We start from the raw sequence: 15,407 nt of genomic DNA, 5'->3' as shown, positions 1-15,407 counted from the left end.
ATTAGTTCTGTGCTGACAGCCCCGCTGATGTACGGCACGGAACAGCCAGCAGCCCTGGAAACCTTTCCCCTGCTGCTCCGGCGCTGTACTTCAGGGACTTTGTGCTACATCAGTCATCCTGGGTCCTCTTGGTGGCCCGTGAGTCCTCTGCGGAGGTCGCCAGAAGGGCGATCACCTCCGGCAGGGGAACCCCCCCGCGGGTGGGTGCACACGGGCGCGTTTCGGTGTCGGCAGCCCGAGACGGCACGCGCAGAAATTCCAGCCCAGCTGCTCCGTTGTCCCTCCCCAGGAGGGTTACATATAAATCTTGGGGTTTGGCTGAGCTAACAGGTCAATTACAGTTTTAAGAAATGACTTACTGAAGAATTGGGAAGAACCTAAAGCGATCTGTGCGACAAGGTGGAGATTTTCTTCTAGCTTTCAATCAGGTGCAAAACAAAGCCTTTTTCTAGTTTTGCTCTTGCAAATGCTGAATTAATTCCACTTCTATTTACACGTTATTTGCTCAAGAAGAAAACATCCCATGCTGAGAGAAAGTATCAACAGCTCACTGCCTTGCTCTTTGCAGAAATCTGTCACTGTCGCAAATAGCGGAAGAAATGTGTTTTGTATGTAGGTGATTTGCCCTAAGGCTGCTGCTGGGAGAGTCTTGCTGCCGTGTAATGGAAGTGCTGCTGCCTAAAAAGGGCTTTTTCCTTGAAGCCAACAGAAAAACTTGCCCTGAATGAGTCTGGTGAGGTCTGCATCTCAGCATTCTCGTTGTACAGTGTTTTGCAGAAACTGTGAGTGTGAAGTTGGCAGCTGATCTCATTGCTTTCCTCTTCCCCCGCCTTCTCCAAGACTTGGAAACAAATAACCGCAAGAGAACTTGTTTAGGCAGATTGGGTTTGCAGACTTTTCTGTGATTTTACTTAGGGCTATGAAATGTCGTTCCGGATTTAAGTGAAGCATAGGGTAAACCAATGACTGCGATTACCAGATTAAATATAAAACACTTGAAGATCAGAGCAGAGGAAGGAAGCAAAATTATGTATGCCTCTTTTCTTACATCATTATAATTCAGTGATTGAACTAGGTTATTTCTGAGAATAAGAATTCTGGCTTATTCTTGAAAATCCATTTGTAAACTATGGGCATCTTGGAGTGTTGTCTGTGTTGGTGTTCAGATACTAGGGTTAGGTACTCTGTTCAATTCACCTTGAAACTTCTTTCTATGTGGCCAAGAATTTTGAGGGGTGGACTAAATCTGCCCATTAATGGCATATCTTTAGAAAGCCTATTTCTCAGGTTGTGAATGTATAAATATTAGAGCAAAGATTGCAAGATGCTATGGAAATACAAAAATTGTTAAACTCCTTGCAGAAAGGATTTATGCTTACTGTGCATTTCTTTGGATTTAAAAATAATTCTTTTCTGCACCGGGGCTTGTACTCTGAGCCCTTAATTTATTCATGTATTTGTATTACTTTTAGGCGTCTCAAGTGTTAGAGTTAAGCTTTTCTTTCAATGCATTATTATGAAGGAGTTCATAGCATGAAAAATGTATGTTGTATAGAAGCTGCTCAGAGTTATTTACATGCCTTCTCTTCAAAAACATCTGATTAATTTTTTACATCACCACTGTAAAAAATTATGTTTACTTGGGACCAGAGCTGTTTTTTTCATAAATTATGTATGCATATGCAGTGGCTTTTTGCACCTACAAGCTGAGTTTTACATAAATACGTTATCTAAGGGCTGTTTGTTAAAGTTCCTTGCCCCAGACAGTTTCCTGGCAGTCGCTAAAAGCACCTGCTAATGGAATGCTGTAGCCCGATGCAGTGTGCTTTTCTACCCACTTCAGCGCTGGTGAATCGCCTAGTTAGCAAACAGTAGTCAGTTCTGGAGCAATTCACCCTGAAAATCTTCCACTGTATTAGTTACTGTCAATTATACTAGCTATGTTTCCAGTCCTATTGAACTTCATGGAGGAGAAGGAAAAGGAAGGCCTAAAAGGGACAATGATGAAGTGACATTCTGACACTTTCAGCCTCGTGCAAGGCCATGTGGACGTTTTTCAAAAAAGGTTATTATGTGTGCTCCTTGTGGGGCGTACGTTTGTCATTCAGAAAAACAAGAAATATAAGAAAAAATCATTTACAGATTGTATTGTCAGAAACTTAAATTTTGGAGTCCTCTTACTTTTGGAATTGCAATGAATAGAAAAGGTAGATGCTACAGTAGATCCACCTGCTAAGTGTTAAATCCTTTTGTATTTTCAGAAAAAAGCCAAAGGCCAGCTCCTGTTTGAGCAGATCATGTATCATCTGGACCTTATAGAAAGTGACTACTTTGGATTAAGGTTCATGGATTCTGCACAAGTGGCGGTGAGTAGCAGTCAGTCTAAATGTTAAATCTTAACATTGACAAAAATGCTAAAAGAAAGCTGTCTTTTTTTGAGTTACGGTCTGTGCGGAAGCTCTCTGTTGTATTAAAGTGACCCCAAGTTTAACTCGACATTCTTTTGAGCAAAAGTCATCTTGTTCACGTCTGCTTGGGAAATAGTCTTAGCAAGCAGGGTATCTATGGGATTTGCTCAGATTGGTTGTGAGTCAGCCCTGCGATGAGGAGTTTTTGAGAGGGTGATGGTTGTGCTTGCGTGTACCAGACCGTTTGCATTGAGAGTTCATGCAACCACTTTTGAAAACAGCAGCAGGGCAATGTTTGTCAGGAGCAACCACAGTTCTTTCACTTGCAGTTGTAGTTTCATGTGAATGATGCTTCTGGCTGAGCACGTAGTCCTGCCTGGAAGGTTAGCTGCATGTTTACTTCCTGGTTTTTTCTTTTGTGTTTAAGTGGAATGCTAGAAAGTCTTTGTGTATATATGCATGTTTGAAAGCCTCATGGCTTCTTTTCAGAATTTCGGGGGTCGAGTTTAGTGTTTAGCACGTAATTGTAGAGCACATTTCTCTTTTGAGGAAATAATTTAACTGTTCAGCATCTGAAGCAAACTTCATGACTAGCAGGACTAGGTGCTGCTGGGTTGCAGATCTAGTAGTAAAAATGGTCTTAAGCCTCTTGCAGAACAGAGGAGGAAAAGGCGTTTTACCTTTTAGGATTTTGGATACTGGGTTCTTTAAACAAGTTCTTGAAACAAGTTGTAAAGGGAAAGAATTGTCGTTTTCATGTGATTTCTATGTTCATTGCTAGTCTGATGGTTAGGAGGAGTTACTTTTCCCTGCACTAAGAGGCGAGAGGTGGCAGAAGGAGGTGTTTGCAAGGTTGTTCACAGTGTACCACGCGTGATCTGAATCCTGGTAAAGCCAAGGGAACGGGCTATTGTTAATGTGAGTGGCTCTGGTTCAGGCTGACACTGAACAGCACAGCATGGCCAGTGATGGGACATGTGAAGGTTGCTGATAACTTTCTCATAAGGAGACATAGATCATTTAACAGGTGGCAGATTCCTAAGTCAAACGTTCAGGTTGCAAGCATCAAATACTTGCTATTCCTACTGGAGTTGTAGAGCGTAATTTTGTTACTCTAGCAGTTGCTTTGTGTACTGCAGTGGTTAATGCTGAAAACGGTTGTATAGCATTGCCACTAAGTATGCAGCCATTAATTCTGCAAAGCGAGGGACCAGATTTAGCCTCATCATCTTAATTAAAAGCAGCAGCACCACCAACAAAAAAACTACTGTACCTTCTCAAAATATTGCTTTTTATTTTTTTAATTTCCAAAGAAGCAAACTGGTTTAGTAATGACTTCCAGTGCTCTGTCCAGTGCGTTGTCTGTATTGCTTCTTGTTTTAGTGAACTTTATCTCTGGATTTCAGGAGTAGGCTGTGTTGAATAAACTCTTGTCAAAATGTAAACTTAAAGGATCTTTTTGCCAGGTCCACTTGAATTCCATTTTAATCGCTTGGAATCAATCTTAAGTTTCCTGTCGTCTGTGTGTGTCCATGCGCATGTTGTTTTTTTCCCTTCCTTCCCCTCCATCTGAAAGCAGTTGCTTCCCTTCTTCCAGCACACCCATGCCATCCAAACCAGGCTCCTGTAGGCAGTGCTGGTAAGAGCTGAGCAGAGTAAATCGCTGTCAGTGCCTGTCTCGGGCCTCTCATGCCTTCCACTGGAATGTGGAGGAGATGAGAGAAAACAGAAGGGATGAGGCGGGCGTGCACAGGCAGTCCTGCAGCCTACAAAAGGCTCTCTCTGCTGTTCCTGTGTCTAAATCACCTGCAAGTCTCAGGTGGAGAGTTCACATATTTTTAGGGTGGAGGAAGGAGCAAGTCACTTGTCTCTGAGAGCAAGTGAGTTTGTGAAGTAGGAAGGGAGGTGGTATCATTTTCTTAAAGAAACAAAAAATGTTCAACTCCATTTCACTGGCATTGTAAGCAATGTAGACAAATATTTGCTTCATTCCTCTTAAGGTTCCTGCTTTATTTAAAAAATACATTAGATAACATTTCAAATAGCTTTCTGTAGCAGCTCTGTTTTAGTAACTATTAAGAGCATTTCCAGGTGCATGCACGACAACACTCGATGGTTCAGTTGTTCTGATCTGCACCTAATATATCAGCCACTGCGTGCCCTGGCTGCGTTACAGGTCGGCTTTATGCACTCCCTGCAGAAGGCAGGGCTGCTCCAAGACAGGAACGTGTTTGCACTTGGCATTGCAACCTGAAAATACCGGTTCTTTCTCATACCCCTGTTGCTTTTCTGTCCTGCTTGGGGCCCGCTGTAAACTTCATGGCACGTAGTTGAACGAAAGGTGTGTTGCTAATTGTATAATTCGTCCGCATTAGTTTCAAGGTGACATTTGGGATCGACCTAATGAGGTGGTGTTACCTGGGCAGTGTGAAGCACCTAGGACGTGGTGTGCAAGGTGGATTGTTCCGGCAGCTCAGCCAGTGCTGTGATGTTGAACAGGGTGCTGTGTTCCCCGTGAACCGAGTTACCTCCTTCAGAGGAGGGAGCTGTTTGTGTATCCACAGCGCTGCAGAGCAGGTCCCTACCACTAGCTGGGTGACAGTTTTCCAGCTTTATTTCCTGGTGTAAACACTTCAGCAGTGGGAATATATGACGTTAGGAAGTATAGCGTCTACAGGTAGGTGTTTCTGTCAACCTGCCACATATAGCTTATTTTTCACATGCTCTTACATGCAGTGTAAGTGAAGCCATTACTTTTGTCCTCAGAGAGTTAGCCTCCACATCTAGTATGTAGCTTATCATTAGCATTAGTAGGTGAGGCAGTGACTTCTGTCCTCCCATGCAGCAATTGCTAAATGTCAGCTGTGAAGAGGTTTTGGACAGTTGGGTGGAGCTGACCCTGTGTTCAGACATAGACAGCTTTGCTGCTATTTACTATGCTTGAGTGACCTAAAGAAATGACTGAAAGACAGCAGTATCTATTTTGTCTCTCCTCGCCACACCGGAGTGATCACAAACAGCAGAGTCAGAAAGTTGAGTTATAATTTATGCCTCTCTGACACTGTCCCTGGCTGACTACTAATGTGCCAATTCAGTTTTTGTTTGGACAGGGTGACAATTTTAGTGATTAAATTAGTTTGTCAATACTTTTTTTTTTTCCTCCAAGTAGATAATACTTTCTGGAAGATTGGCTTTAGATAAGGTACGTCAGGATATTTCTGGTGCTAACTTTTTGCGTTACAAAGTTTTTACATTACAAAGAGTATCTTCAGTAAGCACTAAGAACTACGAATTGTAAAAGATCTGGATTAGATTGTTTTAATGAACTACTTGCTATTGCAACATGCTCTTCACAAATGAATATATTGTGGGGTTTTTGTGAGATTTCTTTATTGATTCAATGAGAGTAATTTGTTTTTCAGCATTGGTTGGACAACACAAAAAGCATTAAAAAGCAAGTGAAAAGTAAGTGTCTTTTCCATTTTCTCTTTGGACCTCACATTGAACATACAGGAGGCACAGAGCTGAAGTGGTGGGGAGGAAGGAACTGTGTTCTGTGAGGGGTAACATAGGGACTGAAACCCAAACCCAGCATGCTGCTGCTGATTGCTTAATGACCTCTTCCCTCTGCAGCTCGTATTACTTTCATCTAATGTCCTTAATTAAGCATGTTAGAGGCTCATTAATTATAGTTTAAATAGAGACAAGGCAGCTGAAGATGCTTTAGCATCACAGATTCTGCCTATAGGAAAACTTGTCATGGAGCCTCCATCCCTTGAAGTGGTCCAGAATGCCCTGATCTGTTTGTGTTTGTCCCTCAGGTCATTACTCGCTACACAAGCGTTCATTGTGGCCTGTTTGGTTCAGTGGTCTGTGCTGGGGTAATCTGTGACATCAACTGATTTTGCTCAGCAGCTTCCTTGCTATCTGATGTGGGAAGTCTTCGGGGATTTGTGGTGCTTTATTAGCAAAACAAAAATTTTGGAAGCACCATCAGGGAAAATTCCTCCTGTCAAATGCAAGGATCGACAGAGAGCTGCACGTTTTAAAGAACTGTTAAACCATCCTTTTGCTGGGTTAACTCTTCGGTTTCTGAAAAAAAATGATTCTTCCCCAAAAGGGTCTATTATATACCCCTAAAATATGTCTAAAATTCAGTGGAATATTCAGGCCAAAGTTGTCAACAGTGGGCATTTCCCAGAGCTCTGGAAAGGCATTACAGATACCAACAGAGTACCTAGGGATTTGATTGACTGCAGAGCCAAGACCCACAGCTTTCTTGGTGATGGATGGAGTCCTTAAATATGAGGATTAACCTAGATTTGTGTGCTCTTGGCAAGACAGATCAACTTCATCCAACATCTGTTGGATTGACTTGTAAAATAAATATAAAACTATTTTGTGCATAAATTTAAGTGTACGTTCATCCTGATGTTTTTCATGCGTTTTCCTGCTACAAATTGATTCCTGCCTAAGACCTTGTGGTAGGACAGGGCCAATTTCAGTCAATGTTTGTGATGTGATTCTGTGTAATAAAATAATCTGGTCCAGTAACTGTTGCTGCTGTCTCGAATAAATTCTTCTTTGCAGTTGGCCCACCGTATTGTCTGCATTTTCGTGTGAAGTTTTACTCATCAGAGCCCAACAATCTGCGTGAAGAGCTAACAAGGTAAGAGGAATTTTGTGACAGAGACGGTCAAGTGCCCAAATAGGGCCAGGAAAATGTTTCTGTGGTATTTATTTGAACAGTTTTGAAGCATTTTGGGGAATTCCTTAAAGCTGGTTGCTTACCTGAATGTTTATAAATGTATCTAGTGTAGCTCTTATGAAATAAATGAGATGTATTTTAAAAAGATGCAAATATTTAGTATATTAGTTGATGCACTGTTTTTCATTATGCAACTCTGGCAACTGATCTGTATGTATACAATGGGCAGAATTTTTACTGAACTGCCATGATTTTTCTTTTTTTATTCTGCTTAATGTATTTAGTTTAAGCTGTGTGCAGTCATCCTGTCTTTTTAGGCAGAAGAACATTGAATTGCAATTTAGGGCTTTTCTTTGGCAAAAAATAAGTTTGGTTAAGTTTCATTACGTCTGTGATATTTTGCAAAGGGTTATGCGAAGAGAAAAACTATTTTACCGCTATGTTTTGATGTGGGTTGACAGTACTGTATGTGTAGGATTGTATTATCAGGTAAGCAGCAGTTTCTTTTGTTAAAAGCGTTTTACATACCCGTTCATAATGCTGCGTTTCATGTTGGACTGAGACGTATTTGGGGTGCTTTGAAAGAGAACACAATTTACCATCTGTCAGCTGTATAAATCTGTTGTAAAAGACAACATTTCTTTGCATTGTTGTCACCACTGCTGATGATCCATTTTGGAGAGAAAACAAATTTATGTTTTCTTGTCAGCTGTAGACACTTCATACCCTCAGCCATTTGTAAGAGTGTGAAGTGCATTCGTTTGTTTTTTTTTAGGTTTATCTGTGTGAATCTTCGATCTGCACTTTAGCCAAATCCCTAGGAGAGCTACCAGGCGGATTATAGTAGCATTACCGTGTGCAGCCATATGTACTCTGAGCAGCTTCATGCTTGCAAGTGATAACATAGTGCTATAACTGTTTTAATTCTTTCTTGGCAACCTGGGAAGAATGTTTTACCCCTGATATATGTTCCTGAATCAACTGCTGACTGTCTTTGAAAATCACAGTAATAGAAAAAGTTCAGACCTCTGTGTGCCTACCAGCGTGAAACGTTTTCATCCATCTTGACTGAGCTCTGCCAGTCAGACCTTGCTGTGCAGGTTTTAGCATGGCAGAATTGAAACCTGAGGGCTTCTAAACCCTGTCTGTCTGCTTAGCTAATCCTCCAGACCAGGAGTGCAGCAAGTCTTTCCTCTGTCTCGAGACTATTTTACAAAGAAGCAGTGGGAAAGGGAGCTCTGCTATGGGTTACAGGTGTCACAGTGGATTTCCAAGGGTTCTGCCTTTCCTTTGTGTGGCAGGACACCCAGCTGGAGGCCTTTGTCAGCTTCCACAGGTGCAGATTACTCACGTTTTCTTCTAGTTTCCTGTCTGTCAGATGCCACCAGCCAGAGGTCGTGTAGCACAGCCCGAGCATGGGAAGTATGCTCGAACTGTTTGCAGGTGGTGTGTGGCTGATAAGCACAGGTTGGTCCCACCCACTCCATACAGGAAGCCTGCGCTCATTCTTTTCATATCCATGGTCAGTACTGAACAAATGTATTCCCCATCTAGAGGCCAGCTTTGGGTGATGAATGCTTTGACAAATCCATTCATGGATTTCCAAGGGACCTGTAGGAAAAATGCCTGTATGCATTTCATGCCCATGTGTGTTACTGCGAGGAGACAGGCACATGTGGTCTTGGTGAACATCACAGTTGAAAGAGAACAATCTTTGGCTGTGTGTGAGGCTCCTCTTCATCTGCAGTGCAATTCAAATCAAGTGCCATGGCTGAAGTCAGCCTTTTAGCTGATAAGACTACCTCAGTTGTGAAGGGAAAGCTGTGTGCCACGATAGAGCAGGAGGGATGCGCTTTGTGGGTACTGGATCAGAAGGCTAGGTGCTGCACACCAGAGGGGGATAAGTGCTTTTTCTTTAATGCCTGCAAATTTCTAAGCAAGAAGAGGAATTCTAAATAAACAAGGCAGTGATGGAAATCTGGCTCTGAAGAGTCAGTGATCTGAGAAGGCTGCAGCCTACTGGTTATTTTTTTGTCACTTTGCAGTCAGCTTTCTGGGTTAGATTTTTAGCTAACCAATCCATATCGTGAGCATTTATTTTTGAGAGACTTTAAGTATTCATTCTCTAATGAGATCAATGTCTGTGGGTAATGAAGAAAATGCAGAAGATGCAAGTTGTTCTTTGCTTATTAAACTTAGGTCCCTTCCAACTAAACTATTCTACACAGATCATCTCGTCCAACTGCCTGAGCACTTCAGGGCTAACCAAAAGTTAAAGCGTGTCATTAAGGGCATTGCCCAAACATCTCTTGAACACTGACAGGACCAGGGCATCAACCACCTCACTCAGAAGCCTGTTCCAGTGTCTGACCACCCCGAGAGTGAACAAATTTTACCCAGTGTCCAGTCTGAACCTCCCCTGGCTCATGCCGAGCCTGCTGTCAACCAGCACTCCCAGATCTCTTTCTGTAGGGCTGTCCATGTAGGATCCTGGGATTATAAATGAGGCTTATTTAGGTATTCTGTTTCTTTTTCCATGCAGCACTGTAGTTCAGCTTCTGATAACTTCTAGTTTTGTGTTTACTTCATTTGAAGTGTGTGCCATACTAACCCAATTGATAAAGCCTTTGTAGTTTCTTCAGTCTTGAAAACCCATGTGAAGAGTATGTGACTCTCTAATTTTTCAGGCTCTAACTGCCGTCTCTTGGCTGAGTGACACATCAGAACTGTTAATCAATGACTTTTGTTTCTCATTTAATCCTGCAGGTATTTATTTGTTCTGCAGCTAAAACTGGATATTCTTAGTGGAAAGTAAGTATCCCCACTAAATAGTCTTTTAGACAACTACAATGTGTTTAGCATAGGATTTATTTAGCTGTTATATTTGGACAACTAGTAAGACTTACTAAGTAATGTAACTTTTTCTCCAAAATACTGCTTTTGTGTGCATGAGTAGCAGCAGAGGAATGCCTACTTATCTCTTGTTAGTTTGATGAAAATCTGCTAATCCTTTTCCACTTCCTTACCGCAAATGTTTGTACCATTTGTCACTGTCAGGTATATGAGTTGTCTGCTAGTTTCAGATGAGGTTTTAACAAGGCATTTCTTTTATGGCAGATTGGAATGTCCTTTTGACACAGCCGTCCAGCTGGCAGCTTATAATATGCAAGGTGAGTAGGTATGAGTGGGGAAGGAAGAAGTTGCGTGAACAGCTTTGGGTAGACTATTACTGCTTCTTTTAGTCTGTCCTTGCAGTATCCAGAAAACAGGTTCTGTCCAAATGTCAGCAATCCAATGTGAAACAGCTCTTCTTGTTTGTAATTTTGCTGACAGTATGTATAGAAAATTACTTGAGTCCTCAGGAAACAGTACAAGGGGGTTCTGAACATAAACAGCTTTGTCCTAAGCTTGTTTTTTCATGTGCTTGTATACAAACCTGTCCACCTTTACACAAGCTATAAGATTTTCTATCTTTCTAAATTGCCCTGACACAGGAAAACAGTTCACCTTTTTTTTTCCATGATGTAGTTTTCTACTGTGTGTTTTCCTCACTGTTCAAATCAGATACAGTTTTTAATGGTTCTGAGCTCAATTGAAAACTCCTATGTATAAAAACTACCTAGCTTTTGACTTTTGTATGTTTGTAGAAACATGTTAATACCCCATGTCTCATGCTTGTACTTGAGCATTTATGGCTGAACTGGACTTGTTGCTATTTCAGATCCTCCTTCAACCAAAGGAGGTGACCTAGTATATTTTTTCTCAGCTCTGTAGTACTATGTTTGAATCATCTGAGACTCTTTAATAATGAGTTATCTTTGACTTCTGATTCCAGCTGAGACTCCTAAATCCATGGCTTTTCCGAGAGCCGTGGTCTGACTTTTGGCTACTTGCACATCATTGATCTTCATGGCCAATGTCTTGTGTTGTTTGGATGAGGGTGTCATCTTAACAAATGTGAAGTTTGTGGTTTCGAGCAGGGGGACCCACAAAAGAAAGGAGGGAGGCTTGAAGTGTTTAGATGTGTCTGCTAAAGTAGGCTTTTGGGTCCTTTTTGGAGGCTGTCGCACTGCGGCCTCGTTCAAACCAGTTTACAAGTCTACAAAAAAGTCTCAAAACCTTTGCTGTAAAGCTGTTGTACGGAAGAGGGAATTTGGAGATGTGCCATGTGCTTGTGGTGCACAAATTTTCTACACAACATTCATCTTACAAACCAACGTACTGTTGTACTAACTTAGCAGGAGTTAGGTAACAGGACTAAGTCACTGAAACTCTTCCTCTTACAGATGTTTTCCAAAACACATTTTGTCCTTAAGGTAGGAGCTAATAATAGCCTTGATCAAGTGTAGGTATGGAGAGTTGGCATTAAACTCTAAAGAAACCTGTCTTTTACCCCTGCTCTTTTGCATGGAAGAAAAACAGTTAGAATACATTCTATAGTTAGAAATACTGGCATTGTTAGAGCCTTAAGATGTTCAGTGGATAACTTTTTCGAAAAACAAAGTGATCTAATTAGGCCATATATACATTGCTTTCTGTGCTAGTCTTTTCTTTCCTCTCTGCACAATGAGGCCTGTAGCAGGGCTTTAATCTTACTGTCTGACAGCTGTGTACTTTTATTTAAATCAGCTGGAACCTAAGCTGGCTTTGACAGCATTCCTTTCAACAGAGGCAGGCGTTTTAGTGGGAGTAAATTATTATAGAACTACAGACTTCCTCTGTCAGCATTTAAAAAAAAAAAAAAAAAAGAAGGGGGTGAAAAGGCTATTAATATATCCACTGAGTTCGAAAAACCAAGAACCAAGAAACAGGTTTTTGGATGTAATTTTTGTACAAGTGGAATACTCTATGTATTTGAGTTTTCAAAATCTTTTCAAATACATTACTTTTTCTTTTTTTTCCCTACATTACATATGTAGTTTCTTTTTTTTTCAGTCAGAATAATTATTGGCATTTATTGGACACGCAAGTTTTGAGTTATTTTTGAATTTTTGGATACAAGATGAATGTCAAAAAAACTCTTGAAGTCAGTGGGAGGAGCAAATGCTAGTGACTCTGAAAATCAGGACCTTTTTTGTAAAGGTTTCTGAGTTTCAACTTTTTAGGCATACGTTGGTCTTTAAAGGTGGACTCATTAGCATCAGTGGAAAAAAGAAGGTTGTGCTTTTGCTGTGGCACACCCATTGACTAGTGTGTTCCAGTATGCTCTCTAAATAGCATCTCTTATTGCCCTTGTTGAGCATGCAGCCGTGGACTAGATGAACCATTTGACTGACACAGTAGGGCATTTATTATGTTCCTAGACGAAAAGGAACGAGAAAAATAACAGCTGCGTGATCATGCCCTGACACAAGAGTAATTTTAGCAGGAGAGTTTTATGGTTATAAAACCAAAAATTGATTTTTAGAATGGACAGTTACTTTACATAAAAGCAAAACCAGTTGTGATAGTTTTTACAAGATATTTTAATAAGGTATAATTCCATTCTAACTTCAGTCACCTGTTGTTTCAGTAGAGACTTCAGTGACAAAAATATTGAAAGCTCTGCAAGAAAAATACTGAATTTCAAGGATATTGATAGCTTTATAAGAAGTTTTTAAACTGATTTATCAACAGCACGTTGTAAAAAATTAATGCAAAAGTTTTATGTATACTATAGAACTATTTTTTGGTGTCCACAATTCTCTTGTCAAAAAAGGTGATGCTGCAATTAGTGGGAGGACTGAGGAGAGGAGGGGAAACAAAAAAGAAATTTAGTATTTTAGATTAACTACAAAAGTACACAGAAGTTCCTGTTAATATTTTCTGTCTTTATGGTGAAATTTGCTTGACAATGCTGTTCTTTTATAGCTGAACTTGGAGACTATGATCCTGCTGAACATGTCCCTGAACTGGTGTCTGAGTTCAGGTTTGTGCCAACTCAGACAGAGGAGATGGAACTAGCCATTTTTGAGAAGTGGAAGGAATGCAGGTATTAGATCTTCCAGTGCATGCTAACCAAGTGTTGTGCTGATTTTTCTATAAAGAGAATGTATTAAAAAAATACTCCCGATGCTTCTCCCATGGTCTTCTAGAAAAACATAATTCTAATATGGTTCTGTCATATTTTGTTAGAGGATATAATGTGAAAATGAAGCTTTCCAGAAGTCTAAGTAAAACGATGAGGTTGCAAAATCTCAAAATGCAGCAATTTTTTGCTTCATTGGTTTCAGATTAAAACTTACAAAAGTGACCTTGATGTTCACTAAAGTGAACGAGAGTCAACAGTGTTTAGGTTTTTCGCATCCTTTTAGGCATTTGTTTTCCTCTTTCTCATATGCCAGTTTTTCCTTTCTGTGCTTTTCCAGGCATCTTCCTAATGGCAAAAAATTTATTTCAGGGGGCAAACGCCAGCACAGGCTGAAACTAACTACTTAAACAAAGCTAAGTGGCTGGAAATGTATGGTGTAGACATGCACATAGTCAAGGTATGTTTAAACACAGCATGGTGACCTTTGGAAATGGTAATGTTAGCTTTGTCTAGCGTTTCAACAGAGATTTAGCTTTGAGGGAAAAAAATAGGAATATTGTGCTCATCTAAACTATGTAACAAGTGATGTGACTTTACATCAACATTCTACCCTGTTTTATATGTTTCTACAAGGTACAAGTCCAAACATATCCGCTCTGTATTAAATGTGATTGGTGCACAACAGTACGCACTACTGTTTGTATTTAGACTGAGAGCTATGTGAAAATTACAGTAATTAAATTAAAATTGGCAGGGGTCCAGTCAGTTATCATACAAAAAACTGCAGGTAAAAATAGATCTCCTGTGGCGAAGGAAGTGCAGTGAACTGCACAAGGTGCTTATTACACAGGCAAATGAGGAAACTTTAATTTTTCCACTTCGTCGTATTGAAGGATTGCAAACTGGAAACTCCATAGCATAAGTCATTGAATGCAGAAACACTTAAGACACCTTTGTTGCACTGAATACGCAGATATGTGTTGAATTGTAACACTGGGCAAATAAGCTATATTAATCACTAGAATAATTTGAACAGAGGGTCAAACACTGAAAAAAGCATAATCTTTATTTTGCTGCACTTAGGCAAGAGATGGCAATGATTACAGCCTGGGACTAACCCCTACAGGAGTTCTTGTCTTTGAAGGAGACACAAAGATTGGTTTGTTTTTCTGGTAAGCTCTCTGTATGTTAAGATACAATTTATATTTTTACTCCTCAGTTTCTTTTACACTACCCCATTTTTTTATTTTTATTTTTTAAATGTGAGAGCACTGGGAGCACTAGGTACCTGCAAAAATATTCTTTGGCCTGTGAGTGTTTTCATGGTGTCCAAAAAAAATCTTTCTTCATAAGAATACATAAGTAGTTACTTTGGCTTAGTCCAGTCCAATTTTATAAAATTCACAGAGAAACACTTGTGTCATAGCAGAAACGTTATTTGTGTCTTATGAACTTAGGAATATAGGAAGTTCCTCCATCATAAACTCTGAATAGTTGTGGTGGTTTTTTTGGTGGGTGGGAAGGAAAGTGGTTGGACTTCTGTGTCACGTCATGTTAATGTTTTTTGTGGCTGGAATTTTCTGAAACAGAGCCGTCATAGGACTTGATCTGTGATATACTGTACAGTGTTTTTGCACTTCTTTAATAAAACAATTATTCTGGCCTGCCTTGATGCCCTTATGAGCTCAGTCTTCTGTGCTTATGAAGACTAGGCAAGCAAAGGTATTTAGGGGAACTTTGATTTCTGCTCAAGTAATTGTTATTTTAAGTTCTGATATATTTAACTGTTTGGAAGTTGCTGACTTCTTACTTTTAAGTTTCTAATGAAGTGTTGAAACTGGAAGTGATACATTGGTGTCCACATTATAATCAAGCCCTACTGCATGAATTAAAAACACACACAAAAACGGAGGGAAAAAAGAAAGGCTTGAACCAGCACGTCTAACCAAGCTCTCAATGTGTTACTGAGAGAGCTAAGCCTAACCTGCTTTTTCTGTTCATCTTGCAGGCCGAAGATAACAAGACTTGACTTCAAGAAGAACAAACTCACTCTTGTTGTTGTTGAAGATGATGAACAGGTAGATAACAATCAGTTTAGTTACGTCTCAGTCTTGATTATACAGTACTAGTTTACGTGCTCCTGATCTTTCTTTAAGTTTTGAGAATTGACATGGCTGCCTTCCAAGATTTTTGGTTGTGACTTCTAGTGGGGAATAAAGGGAATTAAATATAAAATAAATAGGTTCAATTGCTTTTTTCTTACCCTGTTTTTAAGAAGGGA

At 40.1% G+C, this 15,407-nt stretch overlaps 1 protein-coding gene across 2 annotated transcripts in view; it reads left to right on the top strand.

The window, feature by feature from the left end:
* Positions 1–15,407, top strand: part of EPB41L5 (erythrocyte membrane protein band 4.1 like 5) — a 54,341-nt gene that overhangs the window by 8,138 nt on the left and 30,796 nt on the right. For both annotated transcript variants that reach the window (XM_040562343.1, XM_040562342.1), the window contains exons 2-10: positions 2,262–2,366; positions 5,831–5,873; positions 6,999–7,077; positions 9,883–9,927; positions 10,234–10,286; positions 12,967–13,087; positions 13,496–13,583; positions 14,210–14,298; positions 15,135–15,204. In XM_040562343.1, coding sequence (XP_040418277.1) covers positions 2,262–2,366; positions 5,831–5,873; positions 6,999–7,077; positions 9,883–9,927; positions 10,234–10,286; positions 12,967–13,087; positions 13,496–13,583; positions 14,210–14,298; positions 15,135–15,204 — 693 coding nt within the window. The remainder of the gene's footprint in view (positions 1–2,261; positions 2,367–5,830; positions 5,874–6,998; positions 7,078–9,882; positions 9,928–10,233; positions 10,287–12,966; positions 13,088–13,495; positions 13,584–14,209; positions 14,299–15,134; positions 15,205–15,407) is intronic.

This window comes from Cygnus olor, chromosome 6, assembly GCF_009769625.2.
Source record: "Cygnus olor isolate bCygOlo1 chromosome 6, bCygOlo1.pri.v2, whole genome shotgun sequence".
Classification (NCBI taxonomy): domain Eukaryota; kingdom Metazoa; phylum Chordata; class Aves; order Anseriformes; family Anatidae; genus Cygnus; species Cygnus olor.
Note: the sequence above shows the minus strand (reverse complement) of the source record. Positions and strands in the feature narration are given on the sequence as shown.